Source organism: Schistocerca cancellata, chromosome 1 (assembly GCF_023864275.1).
Source record: "Schistocerca cancellata isolate TAMUIC-IGC-003103 chromosome 1, iqSchCanc2.1, whole genome shotgun sequence".
NCBI classification, from domain to species: Eukaryota; Metazoa; Arthropoda; class Insecta; order Orthoptera; family Acrididae; genus Schistocerca; species Schistocerca cancellata.
The window spans coordinates 777,057,364-777,080,146 of record NC_064626.1 but is presented as its reverse complement, the minus strand read 5'-3'; the positions used below and the strand labels follow the sequence as shown (position 1 = coordinate 777,080,146).

The 22,783-nt window shown below is 39.1% G+C and overlaps 2 protein-coding genes across 3 annotated transcripts in view; one reads left to right on the top strand and one right to left on the bottom strand.

Moving 5' to 3' along the window:
• LOC126187358 (vacuolar protein sorting-associated protein 4) overlaps window positions 1-2,688 on the top strand; it is a 166,972-nt gene extending 164,284 nt beyond the window's left edge. For both annotated transcript variants that reach the window (XM_049928401.1, XM_049928393.1), the window contains exon 9: window positions 2,149-2,688. In XM_049928401.1, the coding sequence (XP_049784358.1) occupies window positions 2,149-2,250 (102 nt within the window). In that variant the 3' untranslated portion in view covers window positions 2,251-2,688. The remainder of the gene's footprint in view (window positions 1-2,148) is intronic.
• LOC126187352 (pyruvate dehydrogenase [acetyl-transferring]-phosphatase 1, mitochondrial) overlaps window positions 2,686-22,783 on the bottom strand; it is a 31,046-nt gene continuing 10,948 nt past the window's right edge. Inside the window, exon 3 of the mRNA XM_049928380.1 lies at window positions 2,686-4,900. Within this exon, the coding sequence (XP_049784337.1) occupies window positions 3,738-4,900 (1,163 nt within the window). The 3' untranslated portion in view covers window positions 2,686-3,737. The remainder of the gene's footprint in view (window positions 4,901-22,783) is intronic.

The following is a 22,783-nucleotide window of genomic DNA, read 5'->3' as shown; positions in this document are numbered from 1 at the left end:
GTCATTCATTACAATGTTGCTGTTTGTCTCTGCATGCGACCCCCCCCCCCCCTCACTGTCTTAGCATTCGTGAATATAAACTTCAGAATAAAGACAAATCGTAGACTAATTCAATGGAAACAATAAAATGTTAGAACTAAACCCAATTGAAATTCTATTCAGAAACTAAGTTATTTCTTCATGTAAATAAATTGTTTTAGAATAGATGTTCTGGCAGATAATAAAAAATACGAGCAGTTAGAGCTTTGTGTTAATGTACGCAATTGCCACAAGTAACTATTTGTTTTGCAGGTATAACAACCAGGTTTGAGACAACAGCAGCTGTAGACAGTTAATACACTGCTCAAGTTATGCAGTCAGGACTTAGTGTTTAACCTGGTAGCCATACTCCTAGGAAATAGTTAACACTAACATTACATTGTTTGCAGGCTCAGTGACTCAGTCAAAAGAGGGCAGCACAATTCAATTTGTTGGGTCTAGTTTAGCAGAGGATACAACCCGTCGGCTTTGACCAATGACGTCAGTATTGGTCAGAGAGCATGTATTACAAAGATGAAAGAGCTGAGAAGAATGTTCAGAAACAAAGGAATGCAAGAGTGAAAAACTGTACTTCACATATATAAGGGCCAGTAGTATTTTCACGTTAACGATATCGCATGTTTGTATCTTAGTATTTCTCCTCAAAATACAATGGAAAGAAATGAATGAAATATATTACTTGCAAAGAATACATCACGTTACATGTATGTCAGTTGTATCTCAAAACTCTTCCGAACTGTATTGCTCAAGTGCAGTACGGGATACAAGTTCAGCGTACGTCGATTTCTTAGTTTCAGCTACCATTGCTGTCCTGTTGTTCACTGGAACTATATATCCCCTGCTTCACTAAACCGTAAATGAAACACCGGATACAAAAATTAAAAGCCCATTCGAAGTATGTTGCTTAGTTACAGTACGGAATACGAGTTTGTCGTAAGTCGATTTCTTCGTTTTCACTAGCATCACTGTCCTGTTCTTCACTTGAACGATGTATCCTCCGCTTCAGTAAATCCTAAATGGAGCACGTGATACAAATTGTAGATGTGTTTTTTATTTCACCTCCGCTATTAGTAACAGTCTTTTCTTACGTACATATCAGTGCTACTGATGACAGAAGGACCTACGTATGTAATGTATGTATGCCAGACTTTCGTTGACCTCTATATATGTACACTAGTAACGAAAAGGTGGAAATAGACGTACGTTACATTTGCAACTTGTACCTCAGTTGAACTACACGCATACAAGAAGACGATACATGTACAATTTGTATCCCGTACTTCACTATGGGGTACAGTTTTCTTGTTGCCTTGGACGCTAATAGTATCCCATTCGTTACTTGAGCAATATAGTTTTACGCAACATTTGTATCTTGCTCGCCAATTGACATATATAGTGTCAGTGTAAAGGAGAAGTGAAGGACGGGATACAAATTTTAGTTGTATCGGGGTTTTCGCCTGTTATATAGCAAGTACACATTTGAAAATGTCATACTGATGTTAGTGCTGGGAAACGAAAGAAGATCGACAGCTGAGAAATTTCTATTACGTACTTCACAACACGAAAATACACATATTGGTGGAATAAAACAGTGAAATAAAAAAATAGTGAAATACCGTGAAAGAAGCAAATGGAAAAGTGAACTTACCACATGGAAATATCGAGGAATAACCGAAGCTCGCCTAGACAGACAGTAACGAAAATTACGTACCCACAAACAGACAAATCCATTCCTATAAACGAAAATAAGACACTAAGAATTGTTCTACAATAACAAACTAATACTCCAAATTACTTCAATATCATTGTGAATAATTATTTTAATGTACAATGACAGCGCTTCTCCGGAACACAGAACAGTTTTATTATCTATGCCTCGAAGTGAAGACATTACTATCTCTGACTAATGTATGACGTCATTGTTCAAAGCCGACGGGTTGTATCCCCTGCTTCACTAGACCCAATTTGTTTCCAGAATTGCCATGAAGTTTAATGCGCTTATGTGAAAAGTTTGTTATTAGTTAGAGTATCATATTTTGTACTTTTTTGTCTACATGAGTGTAAATGATTTTCTCTTCTTTTCTTTCCATGTTGCCATTTGTCATGTAGAATGACATGCTTCGGTCTTTAGCAACATCCAAACCAACACTAAATGAAGAGGATATGGCAAAACTTGAGAAGTTTAAGGAAGATTTTGGCCAGGAAGGTTAACTGCAGCTTTCAGTCTTCATCTGGCTATTTCAAGATGTTTATATTTTATGAATCACGGTCTCCTTGAACTCTATTTTTTTGCATGCTTGTAAAAAGCTGTTGCAAAGCAAGAGTGAATTGTCTGTGTGTGATATTCTTGTACTGAACAATGCATAGTTACAGTAGAATGGAAGGGCAAGGAGGCAGTGCCACCAAAACTATATACTGTTGAATTTGAAACATCACTTCGTGCCCATGTGTGGAAATTATTTTGGTAAATAAGAGCATTTAGCATGTGTAGAGCCGTAACAGGCATGTTCTCCCTCTGATTAAAGCAAGAGGTTTCAGTCTGAATGAAACCGGAACATGACCAGAAGAGTTAGTTAATATTTGTTGCATTTTACTTCTGCCTAAAAATACTTAACTTAAAATTCTAGAAAGGATGTAAAGAGATACTGATATTTTCTTCCTTTCCTGGGAGAGAAGAGGAATCCACAAAACTGCATCAATGATGAATTCCAGGTTAGAGCGAACTTGCTGTAATAAATACAGAAAATTTCATGTGTTTAACTTCAGTTTCATTTTTTTATGTCCACTTCCTAAAAGTTAATTTTTATGGATATTTTATACCGGTCTTTCATTTAACCCTTTTAGGCAATTTTTGTCTTATATTGTGATGTACATAACAAAGATCTAAGTGTGAGCTGAAATATAGCAAACCATGTTCTTTAGTGTGTGAATGTTTTTATGTTTATTTACGTGTAACTTTAATGTTGTATGACTCCATTCACGGAATAAAAACTTGTACAGTCATATGGCTAATAGATTCAGTATATAAATTGCTTTAAGAGTGGGGTGTTGTACATCTCCATCTCTGCTTCCGTTCATCTCAGCTTTAATGTAAGTTTTTACTGCTCTTGTTATTAGAGCAGAATTCACTCTTACATGTTGCCAGGAATCAATATTCCACAAGGGTGATAATTTTTGTTGTTTAGTTGTTTTACAGTAATATTGCTGACAAGGAAAGAGCAGTGTGTAAAACCACAGGAATGACAGTAAATAAATTTGTATGCATGTTACCTGCTTGTCCATTTAAATTGTGTAAGACTGTTAAAAGTACCACAGAGCCAGTAATGCCAATACATACTGTTCCACACGGCATAAATTAGAGTATTTTTGAAAGAAATAATTTTATTTCGTACGACTCAATATCGTGATGTAGCCGCTCATTGTGCTGATATCAGAAAGACACTTCAACATGCTTGTCAGAAGCTTGTATATTATGAAAGATGTAAGTTAAAGTACTAAACTTTGGTAATGAGATATTTATATTGTATTGCTATAACACTTTGATCTGTACATTGTATAAATTAAATCAGTAAATGCCTCATCTAACAGAAAATAAATAAATATATATATATAATGTTACATACATAATTACACGGAGCTATTTATTTTGTTTTAAAGTACCTGCGGTCACCGTCACTTGCATATAAAGATACCCAGTTTCATGGAGGGCAGTGCCTCAGATATTCAGAATCAAAGTAAATTACTGAGATTGTGATGTCGTCACGAAATAACCTCACAATTCCTTCTGGCATGCTAAGTAGTTGTGAAAGTTTACCGTGATCAATACCATATTCAGTTCCACCTAAAGCATTTCTAAGTAAATGAGTAGCAGCATTTGTATCAATAGGTTTTTTCTTCAGGCCTTCCTTACGCTGAAGTAACATTTTATTTATTTCAGATATACGCATATTTTTTCTAGGTAACCGAAAGGGACTTAAAGTCACTTTGCCACTCATATGTTCACCTACAAGTCTCACAACTTGCAATGGTGACACTAAATCCCAAAGTCCGTCTGAAGCAATAACAAGAAATTTGTCTCTTGGTGTAAGCCGATAATGAGTGACATCTGGACAAGCTGTGAGATACGGTGGAGTGTAATAATGAGGAGCTAAAGAATTTTCTCCAAAGTATGGTTTGACAATATGATTGAGAATATCCCTGCTCCATTTGTATCTGAAATCACCCAGAGCTCTCAGAGGAGCTAACTGGCCTAAGAGTCGTTCCATTTTTATGACAGTATCTCTTTCATTTGGTGGGTGCTCTTTCAGTATCCTCTCAACTTCACTTCTGTTATCAGAATTATGTTCTGTAGTCAACTTCTTAGCTACCCATGTACCACCATCATTTAACACACCTATGACACCAACACAGTCACCAGCACTTGCTATATGCAAATGTGGTCCATCTATATGAGCTACACATGCAACTGCTCCAGACATGGCAACTGTTAATGTTTCTATATTAATCCTGCCACTCTGATCCTGTAATGCTTCACGAGATATATCTTCATCTAGTCTCAAAAAAGCTCTTTCCATGGCTTCTTTCATATGAAAATCCATATGAGATGTTTTTGTGCTAGAAAGCTCTTTAACAAAAGTTAAAAAACTGTTTTTGTATAATTCACTCAATTCTTCTGTTAACACTACTTTATCATTATAGTCTTCTAATAATTTGATACATTCATCATTCCCCAGTGACTGTAGGTACCTCTGTAGATCATCTGGTGGAAGTAGACAAGCAGCTATATAATGAAGAAGTCGTTTGGCAACAACCTGAGCACAAGATGGTCCACCATGACCATCAAAAACTCCTACTAGCATTCCTGTGGGTAGGGAAAAAAAATTAAAAAATTTTTTGAGTCCACACATTTCAACTCTGGTAGCAATGTAATTAAAACTTATAATAGAATACACAGCTTATTACATACAAAAATACTGAAATTAGTACATTATCATTTATTATTCAAGAACTGTAACAGCAACACACTAGACCACATTTGCAGTAATCTGCCTTTAATTTCAGAGTTAAGTACAGTCTCTTAACAGATTTTTTTTCTTTTGTCTGCTTTTGTACAAGAAGAGAAATAAAAATTTACTTTAGAAATAATTTAATGCTGTTCAAAAATCTGATGAAGTGTATGTACGAACACAACACAGTTATACATCACATCATCTGTATTAACTGTGTGCATGTCAGGAGCTCTTATTCCAGCTGCCTTTTTTAACAGTATCACTAACTTTGTTTTCTATGTTGGAAACTAAAAATATAACAATGCTGTCATCAGGAAATGTTTTATTCTAAATCACTATACTGTAACAGTAAACTCATTTATGTAATGCAGACAGTAAGAGAATAAAGTAAATGCAGTGTTTGTTTAACAAACTACAAGGAGGTAAGTTAAGAAAAGTAACTACATAAAATTACTTGAATATGCAAACTTTTAAATCAACCTACTGACAATATGTGAAAATTCATTTATAACATACCTACAACTACTTCCTCCTCAAATATAAGTAACTGAACATATTCCTTCAATAAGGGGACAGAGAGGAAGCAGAAGACATTCACTGACAACACTTTTTACCTCTGTCTTATGCTAAACTTTTCATATCTATATATCCACAACATTTGAAAAATCATTTTACATATTTCTATCTACCTTTGCCAATTCAACAAACTCTGCTTCTTCTAGAGTCTGTCTATTCCCAAATGCTGTAGCATATCTTACGTTCGAATAATATTTCCCTTCTTCTGGTATGCTTTCCACACTTTTTCACATCCACTTTATTTTTGCAATATATGTCATCTTATGAAAAAACTTAATGTTTTTACACATTCATTTACTGCATTTTCAAAAACTACTACTTTCAATATTTAATATCACTAAATTTCTTTTGTTGAACTTTTTTATTCACCTGGGCTATTTGTCCATCTTATTTATTTTTCCCCTTGTTAGGTACCACAATTATATCACTTCTGTACTACACCTTTGCCAATTTTAACATTTACCAATATGGTAACGAAAGTTCTAGTATAATATACTTAATTTAGGAGTAAAGGTCCTCCACTGCCCAATATATCGCCTTTCTGATTGTTGACCACCTCTATGACGACTCCATCCATAAACCCACTAACCACTAACAGCACATGCATTTCAACAGTTGTCACAGCTTCCACATCCAAATATTATTCCCATTTAGCCTGGCCATCTATGAACAGCATACCAGGAATGAGAAAAATTCCACTGCCCAGTATGCTGAAGGTACCATCCTCCAAAACCTAATCTGCAGATTTCCCAAACCGTATCTTCACAATCCCTAATACTCCCACAACCCCAAAGAATCAGCTGCAAAGGAGCAGCCCCTTCATCATCTACTATCACCCTGGACTGGAGCAGATGAACCATGTCCTTCACCAGGTAGGGATGTCCTGTGCGCAATCCTACTTAACTCTACTAACGTGGTATTCTGCCAAACATCTGACCTGCCAACTTCTTGGTCCATCCTTATGCCACTGCCACTCCCACTCCAAACCTTTGCTGCAGGGGTCAAATCCCTGTGAATGGCCCAGCTGCAAGACCTGCCATTTCACCCACCCAGCATATTCTATGCTAGTTCTGTAATAGGAATTTCTGCAAAGGATTTTATGAGGGCATTACCACCAACATCCTGCTATCTGAATGAAACTGTGGCCAAGAACAGAATTAACCACAACTGCTGAGCAAAACATGCTCAAGTCCAATCGCTGCTTCAAAATCCATGCCATCAGAATACTTCCCCCCTTCAGCAAAGCTTTTCTGAACTGCACAAATCGGAGTTACACTTGCAACACATTATTTACTCCCATAATCCTCCTGGCCTCACTCTTTCCTAAACCAGTGCACGCATACCCTTTAACCAAGTTTCCCCTTCCACTGTCATGTCATCCCCACACATCATCATTGTGCACTGCATCAACTCACTGGGTTCAGTGCCCATGTGTCAGTCTTAGACCATGGCAACTGCTGTCCTCCCTCCAGCATTTCTATACTGTGTACCTGCTGCCGCCAGCTGTCTGTCCCGAACACCTCGTCCCGCTTCTTTCTTTCTCTAGTTCACCCCAGTCTACCTGCTGATCTGCATATTCAACCAGCACAATGTAGCTGTACAGGTTTTGTGTGTGTGTGTGTGTGTGTGCGTGTGCGCGCGCGCCTTCCATTCTGTCACAAGATTCAAACTTCTAACATTATGAAGTTCTTTGTAAAGGAACTGGATATCGTCAAAGGAAGTGCTCATCATGATCTTACATAACACACGTATTGTTGGTTGTTGTACTGCACTTTCTGCTTCTCTACAGCAGTAGTTCCAGGGGCCTCTTGCTGCCCCATCGCAGATTCTTTCCCATTCATGAGCGGTGCCACACCTCAAATGTAACATATTGACTCTGTACACTTTGTTGAAGGAGCTGTTGATAAAACAGGCGATTTTTCCTCCCCCAGCCCAAGAGGTTCAAGCTTCAATGGATAATTTTGAGCTAAGAAAAGAAACAAATTTACTGTTTAAAATCCTGCTGAGATCATAAGACACATAGCACCAGCTGCTGTTGTTGTTGGTTTCCTGGCTCATTTCTATCCAGCATTTAAAGGAACCAGTCCCAGCATTTGCCCCGCATCATTTAATATACCTAAGAGAAACTCCCAACTTTTTTCCAGATGTAGGCACAAATAATAATAAAAGTTGCAAATCCTGACTTTTGGTACCAAGTAGTGATATGGCAGGGCAACACAATTTAGATGCGTACTTTTATTCTCTTCTCACAAGTTTTCCAATGCCTTGGTTGTCATATTAAACCCTTTTCTACACAATATAAATTTGTCTTGGCTTTGATCCTCTCTCTGCAGTCTTTTTACATATTTGTCACCACACTTCATGTTATATTGTCTCCTTTGTTCATTCATTGGTATCCACTCTCCTTCTGTATCCCTAATTACAAGTATTTTCATATTCTTTCCAACCTTTGTTGTCTCCTCATTCACCTCTTGGACTCAAGTTATATAATTATGTTCTCTCCCATTACACATTATCTTCGCTCTTTTCGTAAGCATGTTTTATGCTATCTAAGCTTTAATTGCATATCTTCTTAATACAGAATTGGTCAGCCTTTGACATTGCCCCTAGAGCTAAACTTGAAAGTACCCAATTGTGAATGTAACTCTCCACTAGTCCATTATTAATCCCAAACACATAAACATGCGTCCTTGCTGTCTGTTGTATTCTGCTGGATAATATAATCTAGCGAGCTCATTATACGTGAAATATTAACTTGAGAAGTTTTTCTATCTTTTCCTTAAGTATAGTTTTCATCAAATCATAGATTGGTTTGTCACCACAGTATGTTATAGGTGTCCTATTTGGGATGGTACGACCTTCCCATTCTCAAATGTCTGAATTGACTGACTTTGACAAACTCTGAAACACAGTGGGACTCAGCATTGTTCCTATTAACTGACATTGTCAGAGGTGAAAGAAGTGATAGTTCACAGATAAAAATCTGGAATGCTGCAGGAGCCTGCACATTTGTAAATGGAAATACCACTACGACAACACTGAGGATACCTGTAACTAACATATTTCAGCAAAAAGAACAAACAGTGAACCTGTATGGCATTAATGACAGAACTATATTGTGTGTATCCTGAAAGCCAAGACAAAAATGTAGGTGAATTATTCCAATGTCAGTTGTACAATTGTTGTACCAAGTGGAAGACAGGATCAGGAGAAGAATTAAGAGTATCATCCCAGATTAATATAATGGGATATGTACCAAAGTGAACACAACCATGTCAGCAAATTGCCTAGTCAGCCACCAATTACTTTCAAAAGGTCATTTGGAAGTATAGGACTACGAAGATTTTCAGTGTGACAACTAACCTCTTAGAAAAAAGGATATCATAAGTGCCATAAAATGTGAAGTTAACACATTGTTGCCAGAGTCCAGGTACAACTCGGGCAATGCAGTTAGCCAGGTGGTGCCCTAGTCTTGATAGCACTGTGTGTAAAAAATTGTAGCTGCCATTGCACTTTCTATGTTGATAACCTGTAGGCAGCACTCTGCATTGTGCTACCACATAAGTGTTCAAATTCTGAACTGACAACAGAACTTTGTTCTGTGTTGACAATCTGTATTTCGTCCCATACTGCTTTCACCTGCTATGTGTATCTTTGTTGGCCCGCTGCTCACTCTATATGGTTTTTTTCTTTTTTTTTTATGACAGCATTGTCTTCAGTGCTCTGGAAGAAGAAATCAATGAGTCTGGTTTAGATGGAAAAGTTGGATTCTGAGTGGGTGTGTGCACAGGTAAGTAATAACTAAAGAAAGAAAGAAAATAATGTACTGAAGTGTGTCAAAATTTTGTATCACCTAAGTGATTAAACCTAAATTAAACAACCTTTCCAAGAAAGACCCAAGGCTGCTACAACCACTTCAAATAATAATCTTGTAGTGTAAAATCTTTGTATGAGTTCCCTCAACCACCCAGTCATTTCCTCATTGATGCTATTTTTACAGTTTAATTAATGTGTCACTTAAAATATTACATCTGGATGAATCATAAACATGCTATGAATCTAATGTCTTTCCTGCCCATAACACAATATCATGTACTCTGTTAACTGCAAGTACTCTGTCTACTTTCAATTGCATTATATCAGTATCACAGTATCATTCAGTAAGTAATGCCCCAGATTTTTTAAAAAGCCGTTAATATACAGAGAAAAACATCCTTGTTGGTGCTTCACATTTGATAATTGTTCTATGCGTCAGCGAAGTTTCGAACCGTTCTGACAGGTGGCAGAGCCGTAGTACAGTGTCAAAATGGCGTCTACGTATGACACACATTACAATCAGCGTGCTGTTATCGAATTCTTGTGTACAGAAAAAGAAACTGTGGTGAACATCCATAAATGTTTGTGTGCAGTGTATGGTGATGCTGCAGTTGATAATAGTACAGTTGGGTGATGGGTAAAGAAAGTTACAGTCTCAGGAAATGCAGGAACAGAGCTCCATGATCAGCCACACTTGGGATGTCCTGTCACAGCCACTGCTCCAGATATGCTGAATCGTGCGGATGCCATTATTTGTGCCAACCAGCACATCACAGTGCTGCTTTAAGGTTCTCTATGGGAAGCACACTTTGAAGATGACGTGTGTGTCAGTCATGCAGTGAAAACATGACTACACCTACAGGACAAAAGCTTTTACCAGCAGGAAATACATGCTCTTCCACAATGTTGGTGTATGACCATAGAATGTTATGGAGACTACGTAGAAAAACAGAACATGGACAAGACATGTTGATGTACATTGTCACCAAATTCTGACTCTTAACAATAAATACATTCTGAGAAAAAATGTGCATTACTTATTGAACGACCCTCGTAATAGATCCCTGGCATTTTACTAAATGACCAGGTAACTGCTATTAAACGCTTACTGACTAGTAGCAGAAGATGACAGCTTTTTGATTACGTGTGCCAGGAAAAGAGCAGTTGTGTGTACTCTGACAAAATATTGCAAAGTTTCAGTGCACTATCCAAAGCACGAAGTTTTCAATATATCACCTCACAAACAACAGTAACCAGTGAAGCCCCCCCTGGGATGAAAATCTATAAGAGTGTACAGTGGCCAATAAAGAGTTTCAAGTCAGTAGCATAGCTACTGGCAGTGTCAACCAAGCCAAAGAGGCCTCAGTGGAAAAATCTGATGGAAAGTATCCCACAACACAAGGGAAGGTTGACTGTGTTTTTTTTCCATGGAGTTCTGCCAAAAATGGTAGGGTAAAGGTACGGTGACCCCCAGGTTTTCCAAGGTGTGGACTGGGTGGCACCAGCACCACCAGACCCTTCTAGCATAAACTCTCGGCATACTTCAGGGACTATTGTCTGGCATGGCAGTGGAACGTTTTCTGTTTTGGAGAACAGTGTTCTCTGCTTTACTGCCTGGACCATGAGGGAAGTACACACCTCCATATATACATAAAAAACCTCAGCCTCAGGGTGTGCTACATGCTGATAAGGTGAATGGCTGATGAGGTAAAACAGTCTCTAGAAAGCCACTTCTGGGGTACGTGTGCCACCTCTTAGTTGTAAAGTGTTCCTCAGGCAGAAAGAGCTTGGGTCAACATTTATTTCCCTAGCAGCTCATGGGATTCCTATGGAGGGATCTAAGTTCACACTTGATTCCTATGGAGGGACCTAAGTTCATACCTACTTGTGGCAGGATGGGTGTACTGTCACGTGGCACCTACACCCACCCAATAGAGAGGCAGACTCAGTTGATCAGTCTGCCTGAGAAGTAGTCCCAGAATTATAGTAACAAGGCAATAGTCATCAATAGCACTTTCTTTGTAATCAAGAGTGCAGAGGGAACCTTTGAAGTCTCCCCTTTCTGTATTCACAAGACATTGGAGGGTATTGCTGGGTCCTTAAAAAGTCTTAAATGACTTCATAATGCAACAGTTCTACTAGAAACTGCTTTGTCAAACAAAGTATCTAAGCTTTTGTGATACAAAGCCATAGGTGACTACCGTGTTATGATTGAGCTGATTAAGGCCCTGAAAAGGCATGGTCATGTGCTCCAATAATGGAAATGGACCATGAGGAGATACATAAAGAATGGAAAAATATGGTTGTCACAGAAGTGCAGAACTGTATGAGAAGAGTCAGTGGCACATTAGAAAGTCATTTATTCTACAATTCAATGCTTCAGAATTACTTGAACATATTCTTGCAGGCTATAGCCAACCATTCGTTCTCAACCCAATGCCGTGCTTCAAACGTCAAAGATTTGTTCATACCACTATAGCATGTAACAGTAGGGCTATATGTGGAAATTGTGGCAGCTAAGCTCATGAATCAGGCAGCTCTTGTATACACTTCCTCCAAAATGTATAACTGCTCTAGGGATCATCCAGTATAGAGCAGGAAGTGTGGAGTTTCAGAAGTTGAAATTTATGAGATGCGTACCCTAAGGTGATACTTCTTTTACATAGGCCCTTCAGAAGACAGTCACCAAGTGTGATGCCTCCACACAAACCCAGACCACAGATTCAAGTATGAATACAAACTCTTGTCAGTATACCTGCAGAGGATAAGCTACACTTCTACCAGAAATGATTTGAAAGTGATCAGTGACTGACTTGGAACTTCAATCACATAACAATGCATGCCATCAGAGGCATTGCCTCTCTACACCCACACACACACAATTCATTCCATAGATAAGGGAAAATCATTCGGAATCGAAGAAAGTGGCGGCCAAACCATTGGATTGGTGAGCACTGTCACTTTCCAATGGCGATTTTATGACTGGAGACACTGATATCCCCATTGAGACCTGGACACCATCTCTTGTTCCCTTTGGTCTTTTGGGTAAATCATGACTGCAGAGACAGAAGGGAAACTATTACTAATCAGTGACTCACACAGGGACTTCCCTATTGCTGTTTAACTCAAATAGGTACCAATCTCATTTAGAACCACAGCACCTGGTCCGGCAGAGACCGTACTACATCTGCTTACAAGAAACTCAAAGTCACTCACACATGCATTAAGGGGCTACCATCCCTACAGAATGGGCAATGTCGCTGCACCCAGGGCTAAGGGCAGAGTGGCTGTTTTTGCCGATGATAGATGCCACTCCTTTCCCGTCCCTCTTACCACAGCCATATAACCAGCTGCAGTGAAAGTTCTCACATCTGTTAAAATCACAGTGTGTTCTTTATACCTTCCACCTCATGATCCACTGGATGCAGATGCACTGACAGAAGTCTTCTAGGCACTTCACACCCATTCCTACTTGTAGGTGACTTCAAAGCACACAATATGTGTGGGGCTCAGCTATCATTTTCCAGTGGTCAAATTATCGAATGCCCCATCCATTCAGCAAATATCTGTCCTTTGTACTCTGGTCAGTGACACACTTTATACAGCTACTGGGTCTTTTTCAGCCATTGACCTTTGTTTTGTTCCCCAGCTATTGCACAGACAGTTCAGTCGGGATGGCCATTTTCTGACTCGAATTCGTCTTCTGACTAGGACAGTGGTGGACAGGAGACAGCAAATATGGATGGTTCAAAGGGCAAATTCATTGTGGTACAGTCAGCCGGTCACCTTGAATAACAGGACTGTGCCCATATGTGCTGTAGCAGATTCCATTCTCCAGTCTAGCAACCACTCGAGTTAATTGCCTGTCCATTGGTTGAATGACCTGTCCATTGGTTGAATGATGAATGTCACTCATCAATCAGAGCCATGCCACAGCTTTGTGGAAATTTAAACACTATCCAACCACAGAAAACCTTTATGCCTTCAGGTCTGTGAGAGCACAAGCAAGGCGTGTGATGAAAGAATGGACCAGCATCTTCCATTAACCAGTCCACTTTCACTGTGCAAGTTTGGGACTCAATAAGACGCATTTCAGACAAGGGCAATGTACCTTCCCTTATGACCTTGTTGAGAAATAGGATCTTGGTGTACCTACCTTGGTGAATCCCTTTCTACAGTCATTGCGTCATCCAGACAAACACATGTGTTCCAAGCATTCCATAGGACTGTGGAGATGAGAAAGTGCTGCTTCTTCTCATATAATGACATAGTCTACATTCTTCCATTCTCCTTGTGGGAACTGAAACCAGATTTCTTCGCAGCCAGAGATACTGCTCCAGGACCAGATCAGATTTTTTATGCCATGCTATGTCGTCTATGCCCTGAAGCTAAAGACAAGCTCCTATCTTGTTTCAATAAGATCTAGTTTGATGGACAGCACCCCAAGACTTGGAAGGAGGCAAGGATCTTACCAACCCTAAAAGTTACAGGAGTGTAGCGCTTACCTGTTGTGTGGGTAAGAGTCTCGGCTGCATGATGAACCGCCACCTTGTCTGGCTCCTTAAATCTGGAGGTCACTTGCCCTTAACAACTTAATTCTCCTAGATAAATCAGCACAGGATTCCTTCTTACGCTGAAACCATTTGATTGGTGCATTTTTTGACCTTAAGAAAGTGTAAGACATTACTTTGGGGGAGGGGGGGGGGGTACAATATCCTTCAGCAACTTCATGAGTGGGGACTACATGGACCTGTGTCATTTCTTATCCAAATCCTTCCTAAAGGACCGGTCTGATTGCTATGTTCAGAAGAATCGGGTCTCCCAAAGTAGAGTACTCTGTGTCACTCTGTTTGAAATAGCTATCAGTGCCATCAACTTCACAGTCTTCTACTCTTTTTCCAATCTTACGACAACGAGGCAACTATAGCTGATGAGGGTGGAAGCTTGGACCAATAAAACTGGTTTCAAGTTCTCACCAGAGAAGGCCATGTGTCAATTTCAAACGTGCTCATCAAAGTTTTAGCCAACCAGAGCTCACAGTGGGTAATATTATTTTACATTTTAAGGACAAATGTGCATTTTGAGGCGTGAAGAGGCCGGTGAACAATCATTCTGGATTCGGCGGCACCTTCTCCTGGCTTGACAGGGCCTGAAAATCTCAGTGTTGCCTCAGTCATTGATATTTAGTATGGCAGTCCACCCCAGCTTTGAGCAGCTGTTCACGAATCTGCCCCATGTGACCAAGACATTCAGGTACATGTTACTGACTGTCTCAAGGATCTGGATAAATCAGACATTGGAGTAGACAGCCAGAGATGGAACAAATTGCTGCCCCGGCATCTTCAGAGGCCCAAAGTGATTTTAAGCGTGATGCAGTGCAAGAAAACTAGTACCCCAGATTATGTATTTACAACTCTTGTTTACTTCCATTTTCAGAATGTGACAGTTTTGTCATTGTTTATATGATGTATACCAGCAAGGTAATGCCCTTGTTTGTTCAGCTGTTTTCCCTAATAAGTGCACCTTCCCGAACAATTTACAAATAGTCATGCGAAGTCATATGGCATTATGATGGCACTGGAGCAGATTCACAGTATGTGGTTTTCTTGTATATTCTGTCTCGCTAAGTGCACTACAAGGAGTCCAAAATGTATCTGGTAGACCAGTTGATTCAGGTTATGCACAACTCCTTGCAGCACTTCCAACACTATGGCAAACAGGTGGTCTTTTGTTGGGTACCTGCATACGTTGGGATAGAAGGAAATGACACAGCCGAAGAAGCATGTCGGAATCATGTTGTATGTTAATGTACCATTCCCTTGCACACAGTCTTCTCACTATCTGACGAGTGAATTGTGCATCAGTGGAAAACAATGGTCAGAGATGGTGGAAAACAAACGGTTGGTCACTGAAACTGATGATACAAGCATGACAGACATCACACCAACCTCATCGATGGAAGAAGGTGCTACTCACAAGGTTTCCTTCTCCGGCAGGAGAAGAGTGTTTGTGTGTGTGTGTGTGTGTGTGTATTATATACTGACATCAGGGTAGTCCTCAGATTGGCTGGAGATCTGCCCTCCATCCTTGCTGACAGACACTAGTGTTACACAGGTTACGAAACTCTGTGAACTGTTGGGCCTCATCCCTAAAATGCTACGGAGGAGAAGCTGACTTTAATGTATTATAATCTTCCCCCCATATGGGGCAACCTTTGTCCCCTCCCCCATGTGACTGGCATGCTGATTTCTTGTCAGGGTGCTGATGACCATGATGTTGAGTGCTCTGCGTCCATCATCATCAGCATCAGCACCACCACCACCACCACCAATCTATCTATCTATCTATCTGTACTAATACTGATGTGCAGGTGCCATCAAAGAGTAAGAATGACTACTTCTCCACTTATTCAAAAAGTAAGTGTATATACAGCTACACACTGAGCAATTAAGTGCATTTTTCCATCTTTCTTCAACTTCATTCTACATTTACATTTAGTAATTGTTGTAACTGTTTGTAACCACCTTAAATCCAGTGTAAAGGCAGTAAAAGATATCTTACAGCTGTATAATTTGCACCTATGTCACCCCATTCATATGGTTGGAGACAACAGTACTCCTAGTACTATGTGCTTCCAAAATTACAAAAATATGGAGAAGTAAAATGTTATATTTTATGATAAGAACTGTATCCAATGTGTACATAACATATATAAAAACATGTTACAGACAAAGAATTTACATTGGAACATGTCTGAAACATATAAAATGGATCCGAGTTTGCTGTAGTAGAAGTAATGCCAGTACAAAGTGTTAATATCCATGACAGCAATGTGCGATACCGTTAATAATAGTTTTTGTAAGTGAATGCCATTCTACTTGCACAGTTGTTACAATGCAGCAATGATCCGGAGAGGGATAGGGCATGCAGCGATATCCTCCCAAGAACACTCCAAATACGCCCAGTAGAATTCAAGTTTGGAGGCAGAATTAATATCTCCGTATGCTGAATTATTTGCTGTTGAAGATCTTCACTATCAAGCATTGTGATATTGTCAGATGAATTAATCACTCATTACACAAACATAAGGCCATATATAAGCATGATGGACATCATCAGCATTAAACAGTCACAATTTTATTTGTGAAAAGTGTTTTTTTTTCCTGTTTCAAACCTGTAAACATGTCTAGTTTTGTGCTTGAAGTACAATTTGCAGACAGCATTGGTTTTTCTGTTATCATTTGAAGAAAACTGCTGTAGAATCGCATCAAATGCTTGTCTTCAGTGAACATGCTCTTGGGAAAACACAGTGTTTCAAGTGGTTCAAAAAATTCAAAAGTGGTGATTTTGACTTGAGAAACAATGAGTGCGGGAAACCACCGAAAAAGTTCAAAGACAACGAACAGCAGGCCTTATTGAACAAAGATGATACTCAAACTCAACAGGAACTCTCAAAACAATTGAATGTGATGCAGAAAGCAGTTTCTCTTTGATTGAAAGCTATGGGAAAGGTGCAGAAAGTGGTAAAATGGGTTCTGCATGAACTGAATGAAAGACAGCAAGCAAATAGAAAGACCACTTGTGAAATGCTGCTCACCAGATACAAAAGAAAGTCGTTTCTGCATCGAATAGTGACAGGTGATGACAAAGGGATATATTCTGAGAATCCTATTTGGAAAGAAGACAATGCTTTGTGTTTGGTGGGATCAAAAGAGTGTCGTCTATTATGAGCTGGTGAAACCAATAACACTGATTGCTACAAACAGTAACTGATTGATTTAAATCAAGTGTTAACTGAAAAAGACCGGAATGTGGGAAAAGGCAACACAGAGTTATATTGCTCCATGATAAAGTCCCATAACACACAGCAAAACCGGTCAGGGAAACAATCAAGGCATTCAGTTTGGAAATATTACGGCATGTGACTTATTCTCCACACTTGGCTCCTTCCAATTATCATCTATTTGCATCATTGGTACACACTCTCGTTGAATAATGCTTCAATTTGCATGAAAATGTATGAAAATGGCTCGTTGATTGGTTCACTTGAAAAAAAGTGACTGTCTTTTTTTGTTAGTGTGGCATTTATAGCCTGCCAGCCAGAGAGGTGGGAGAAATGTATAAAAAGCAATGGAGATTACTTTGAATAAATATTGTTTATCAGTTTCAAACAACAGACATGTAATTATTGCAACTCAGTTGCGGTTTCATACTTTTACACCTGGTATACTCCCCAAGCCACCTAATATTATGTGGTGAAAGGTTTGTGACCACTGTGACTTGCCTGCTTTCCCATTCCAGTTACAAATGACCTATGAGGAGAATGACTGTTGATAAGCCTCTGTGTAATCTTGAATCTCTCCAATCTTACCTTCATAGTCTATTCATAAGATATACATAGGAGGAAGCAATATAATACACGAGTGTTCAAGTAATGTACAATCTCAGATTTTTAGTAAACCACACCGTGACTCAGAACACACTCTTTTAGCAACTGCCACAGAAGCTGGCTAAGTGTCGCCCTGTCGATTATGCACTTACTAAATTAACATGTAATGAAACACATTACTCTTCTTCGGATCATTATTTCCTCAATGAATCCTATGTGACACACTCCCAGCCTGATGGGCAATAGTGAAGTATTGGCTGAATGAGGGTTTTCTAAGTCACCACAAATAGTGGATTACACTTGCTGAGGATTCTTCCACAGAATCTGAGTCTGGCATTGCCTTGTCATATTAGTTCTCATACTGGATGAGGATAAAAACGAAAATTGTCCTTTTAAAAGAATCATCCCAGAATATGTCTTAAGTTATTTAGGGAAACCACAGAAAAACTAAATCTGGATGGACAAACGGATATCTCATCCCAGATGAAAGCCCATTGTCTTAAACACTGCACCATCCCATGCTGTTTGTAACAGAACAATCCCCTAGTGATGTGTTTGTGTGCCTGTTGCAAATTCTGCCTCCAGTGACATTGTTGGAAATGAAACTCAACTGCTCCTCTCCATTTCCATGCAGCAACAAAAGACTGGGTCCTCTCTAACTGCAGTAGAAATGAAGTTGTGATGCTCTGCAATTGGCCTAACATTGTCTCCAGGGATTGTGACATAAAGATTACTTTCGTGCTGCCAGTAACAATGGGCAACCTTCCTTTTGTATTGAAACCCACTCCCCCCCATAACCTATCAGACCTGAACTGGTTATAGGCTTAATTGAATCCAAGGCACCTCACCATGGTCATCATTGCTCTCCCTAATAACAGATTCAGCTTTTGCATTCACAATTCAAATACTGTGGGTTTCTCTGCTGTTGATCTGCAATGAAGCTCCAGAGTAGCACATCTTACTCACACCGCAGAGCTGCACATCCTTCCAGTTTGTCAATGGTCCTCCACTACTGTAGTCTCCTTTGCAGTCAGCTTCACTAATGCACACTTGTGATGGTGACTGAGGTGATAGATCTTTTACAGCTTTAAATGGCAAGGTCACAGCATCCTGCACACTTGTGCAATGGCACTTGAATCAAATGTAGCCCATTCAAATCCTGGTATTAGTATTTTTCTGGCAAGGGAAAGAGAGGTGCTAGCATAAAATCCCTGATCCCCATACTTTACACTGATATCCTGGGTTAATTTCCAAACATCTCTGTAATGTGTCATGGTATAAGGGCATATAATACTGTAGTTGATAATCAGTCAGATGTAGTCATTAAAGTCACTGGTCCCACTGGTGCTACCCAGCAGGAGTGGGCTACGTGGGCACCATGTTTCAGCCTCCCATATAACAGCAATAACACAACAAAGTCTATACACATACTTACTGCAGTCATCTATGTGAGGCAGTTGCAATTTGTACACCTGACATGCAAACTACCCACGTGGCACTAACTAGGAAGATTTGCACCAAGCCCGATCACACAAGTAAATTTACAGGCATTGCAAACAAACTGCAGAGCTAGTAGTTTTCATGTAGTTGTATTGTGTGACATTAATGGAGTTACAACACCTCAACTTCAATTGCTTTGTTTTCTTATATCAGTGTTTGAAGTGTGATGCTTTCCAAGAATATTAACTATTAGGCAGATGGATAAAGTATGCAGAGAAGTGGTGCTCAGAGGAATAGGGGAGAAAACAACTCTAAGAAAAACCCTTACCAGAAGGGGTTAGTGGATCACCTGATGAAACCAACTGAAAGAGTGATCCTTTATGTTGTCCTCTAGTTCTTGATTTCTTATGCTAACTTCCCATTTTCACATCACTACTTCACCCATCACCACCTCTAATCTGCTTTGCATGTACTAGCCTTTGTCTGCCTCTACAATTTTACCCTTTGACTACTCCATCTCGACACTGATTAATTAGTAAAGAATCCATCACTTACACAGAAGGTAAATTTCACAAATCAAGCACAGAAATTTAGTATGAAGTGCTCTCCATTACATTCTGTTTTATTCAGGCTCTCTCTCGCATGGGGTACAGATACCTTCAGTAGCTGCCAACAAAAGCTACACTGTCTGTTGATCCAGTGAAGGTATTTAACAGGAAAGACCTGCTAGTAGTGCAGAAAACAAATGAACTGTTCTTTCCTGTACCATGTAACTATTTCTGCGTATCTTTGATTAGAATATGCCGAACAGATTATGACAACACTGTTGGGTACAGTCACATATAGATAAATAGTGTGGCACTCAGTAAACAGAAAAATGATAACACTATCAAACCAATTGCAAAAATGAAAATGAACAAATGCCCAGCAAACTTGTCCCCTCCTTCTGGTGGCTTGACACAGATGTCTTCCCTCTCTTATTCTTTTCAGCACATCTTCATTCAATATATTATCTGTCAACCCAATTTTTAAAATTCTTTAAATGCACTACACTGCAAATGCATTCAGTTTCTTCTTGTCTTTCTCATGGTACACAAGCTGTGTCCCAAACATATGTTTGCAAGAACTTCTTTAACAACTGAATGTTGTCTTGTGTACTCTCACTTCTTAGATAGGAAGTTCTTTTACATCGTCATCCCCAATGTTCATGTGAAATAAATAACTGCTCTCCTTTCTATCACTCTCCATCATTTTCTTCTTAGCTTTGTTTATCCTTAACCTACATTCTGTCAATGTATGCCACCTAATAGTATGATTCCAGCTGTTCTGGTGAGTTGTTATTTCCATTTTATGCGTAATATTTCAATAACCAACCTGGCCATCATCTTTAGGTACTGAGAGTCTTGCTGTTAAGTGTACTCACTGCCTGGAATCCAACATTCAGAACTATCATGCATAAAATGGAAACAATAACTGGACAGAAAACCCAGCAGCATTCAAGCAACCAATTGTGTTCAGAAAACTCAACAGATTGCATGCTATCTATTTCAGTCAACAGACCTTCCTCACCACCTTTACTATCTGCATGGGCTATGTTTTCTGTGACTCTTGGCATTCATATCTGTCACCAATGCACTTTTCATCCCATTCTAAAATTTTCTCTCTCTTCTTTCATTTCTTCAACATAAATGACTCTGTCTTACACCACCAGCAATACAAATTTATCTATTTTCATTTTTACTTTTATTACTGAAGCTTGTTCTTTGTAGATTATGACCCATCTCTGTCCTTCAGCCTCACTTGTCTCATGATAGCAAACACATTATTCCAAACTTTGATGTAAACACTTTCTCTACGTCTACATAGGTATCTTTATTTTTATTCATCTATTTCTCATCATGGAGCATAATGTCAGAATTCCTTTTCTGGGAAAAATTATGTTTCACACACAGAGTACGATTGTTTTCACATTTACCTGCTCATGTGTCTGGCAGTGTCATGGTAAGTCTTTTTCTGGAAATTTGATCTTTGACCTCTAATTTCAAACATTTTTGATATGTAATCTAGGCTTTCACAAAGAAGTTTTGTCATTAGCTCATATAAGCATCTACTTGTTATATCCTCCATAATTCAGTTGCCCCAAAAGTAAATCATATGTTGCACAACTCATGGCTTGTTTGAGCTTAGATCATTTATATCTGCCCATTTCTGATCACAGTACATAACCATTTATAACTACCTCCTCTTCTACCATGCTTTGGGACAGGCGTTCTCAAGCAAGCCTCTGATGTACTCCCGCATCTACTGGTCCTTTGTTCTGCACTTGGTAGGGGTTTCTCATTTGTACCTCATTAGTTAAAAACTTCTCCAAAGTTTGACACAATGTCAAATTGTCCCACTATGGTCTCTTTCTGAATTTCTTTACATGTCCCTCTCATACATTCTGGTTCAACCTGATGCACTTTCTGTTAATTTCATTCCTAGGACACCTACACTGCTAGCTTCTACCTACTGCTCTCAGTATTCTGATTCCCCCCCCCCCCCCCCCCCCCATTTATATGTTATAACATTTCCCAAGTCATTTCTGGTTTTTGTGCCTCAGCTTTTACAACATCTGTCCTGCCTTAATTTCTTTCTTTAATTCTACTCATCATCAGTAAACTACTCTCATTATTTTTATTAATCTCATTCTATTCTCAAGTTTCAGTATTCCACTTCATGGTATACTCCTTTTTCTTTATCTTCTCAAATTTCACTTTCCTTCAGTTCATCAGTACACATTGAGATCTGAGTATATGTTTACACCTAGAAATCTGGTATTTTATTATAAATCTTTACCTAATGACTATGTAACCCACATGATATTTTTCCATGTCTTAATGTATCTCCCAAATATGAGTTTTAAATGTCATGTTCACTACAGCCACATGAATCTCTTGAAGTATCCCTTCCCTATCATTTCCCCCACCTTCCAAAGTCCACATCCTCTGGCAATTATGCCTTTTGCTTTCCATCCTCTTCCCTATTACAGTGTTATAATCATTTAGCACTTTCGTGATAACAGAAAGGAGAGAATGTATGAGGAAACAGAGGAATTGGCAAATATGCAAAGTGCAGACTGTAAAATGGGATATTTGGAAGTGTGCAATAGTGGATGAATTTTGCTTCACTTCAATCCTCAGCAGAAGAATTAGTCATGTGTGTTGTGAACTGTAAGTCACAATGTTACCTGTCTCCCTATTTACATGGACATCAACTCCTTTTGCACCACTGCTGAGGCTGCTGTTATTACCTTTCAATCATCCGTGCTCTTTGCATTTTGCTTTGCCCCTCACTTCCCACAATTACCAAACTAATTATTCTTTGGTGCCTAAGGAAGTGTCCTTTCAACCCAAAGTCTGTAGTTATAAGGGATAAAATATTGCCTATGGCTTGTACAGAAACCAAAATGCTGTTGTAAAGACATGAAAAGAGGCAACAGCTGAGAAGGCAGGTTCAAATGGATGTAGGTTGC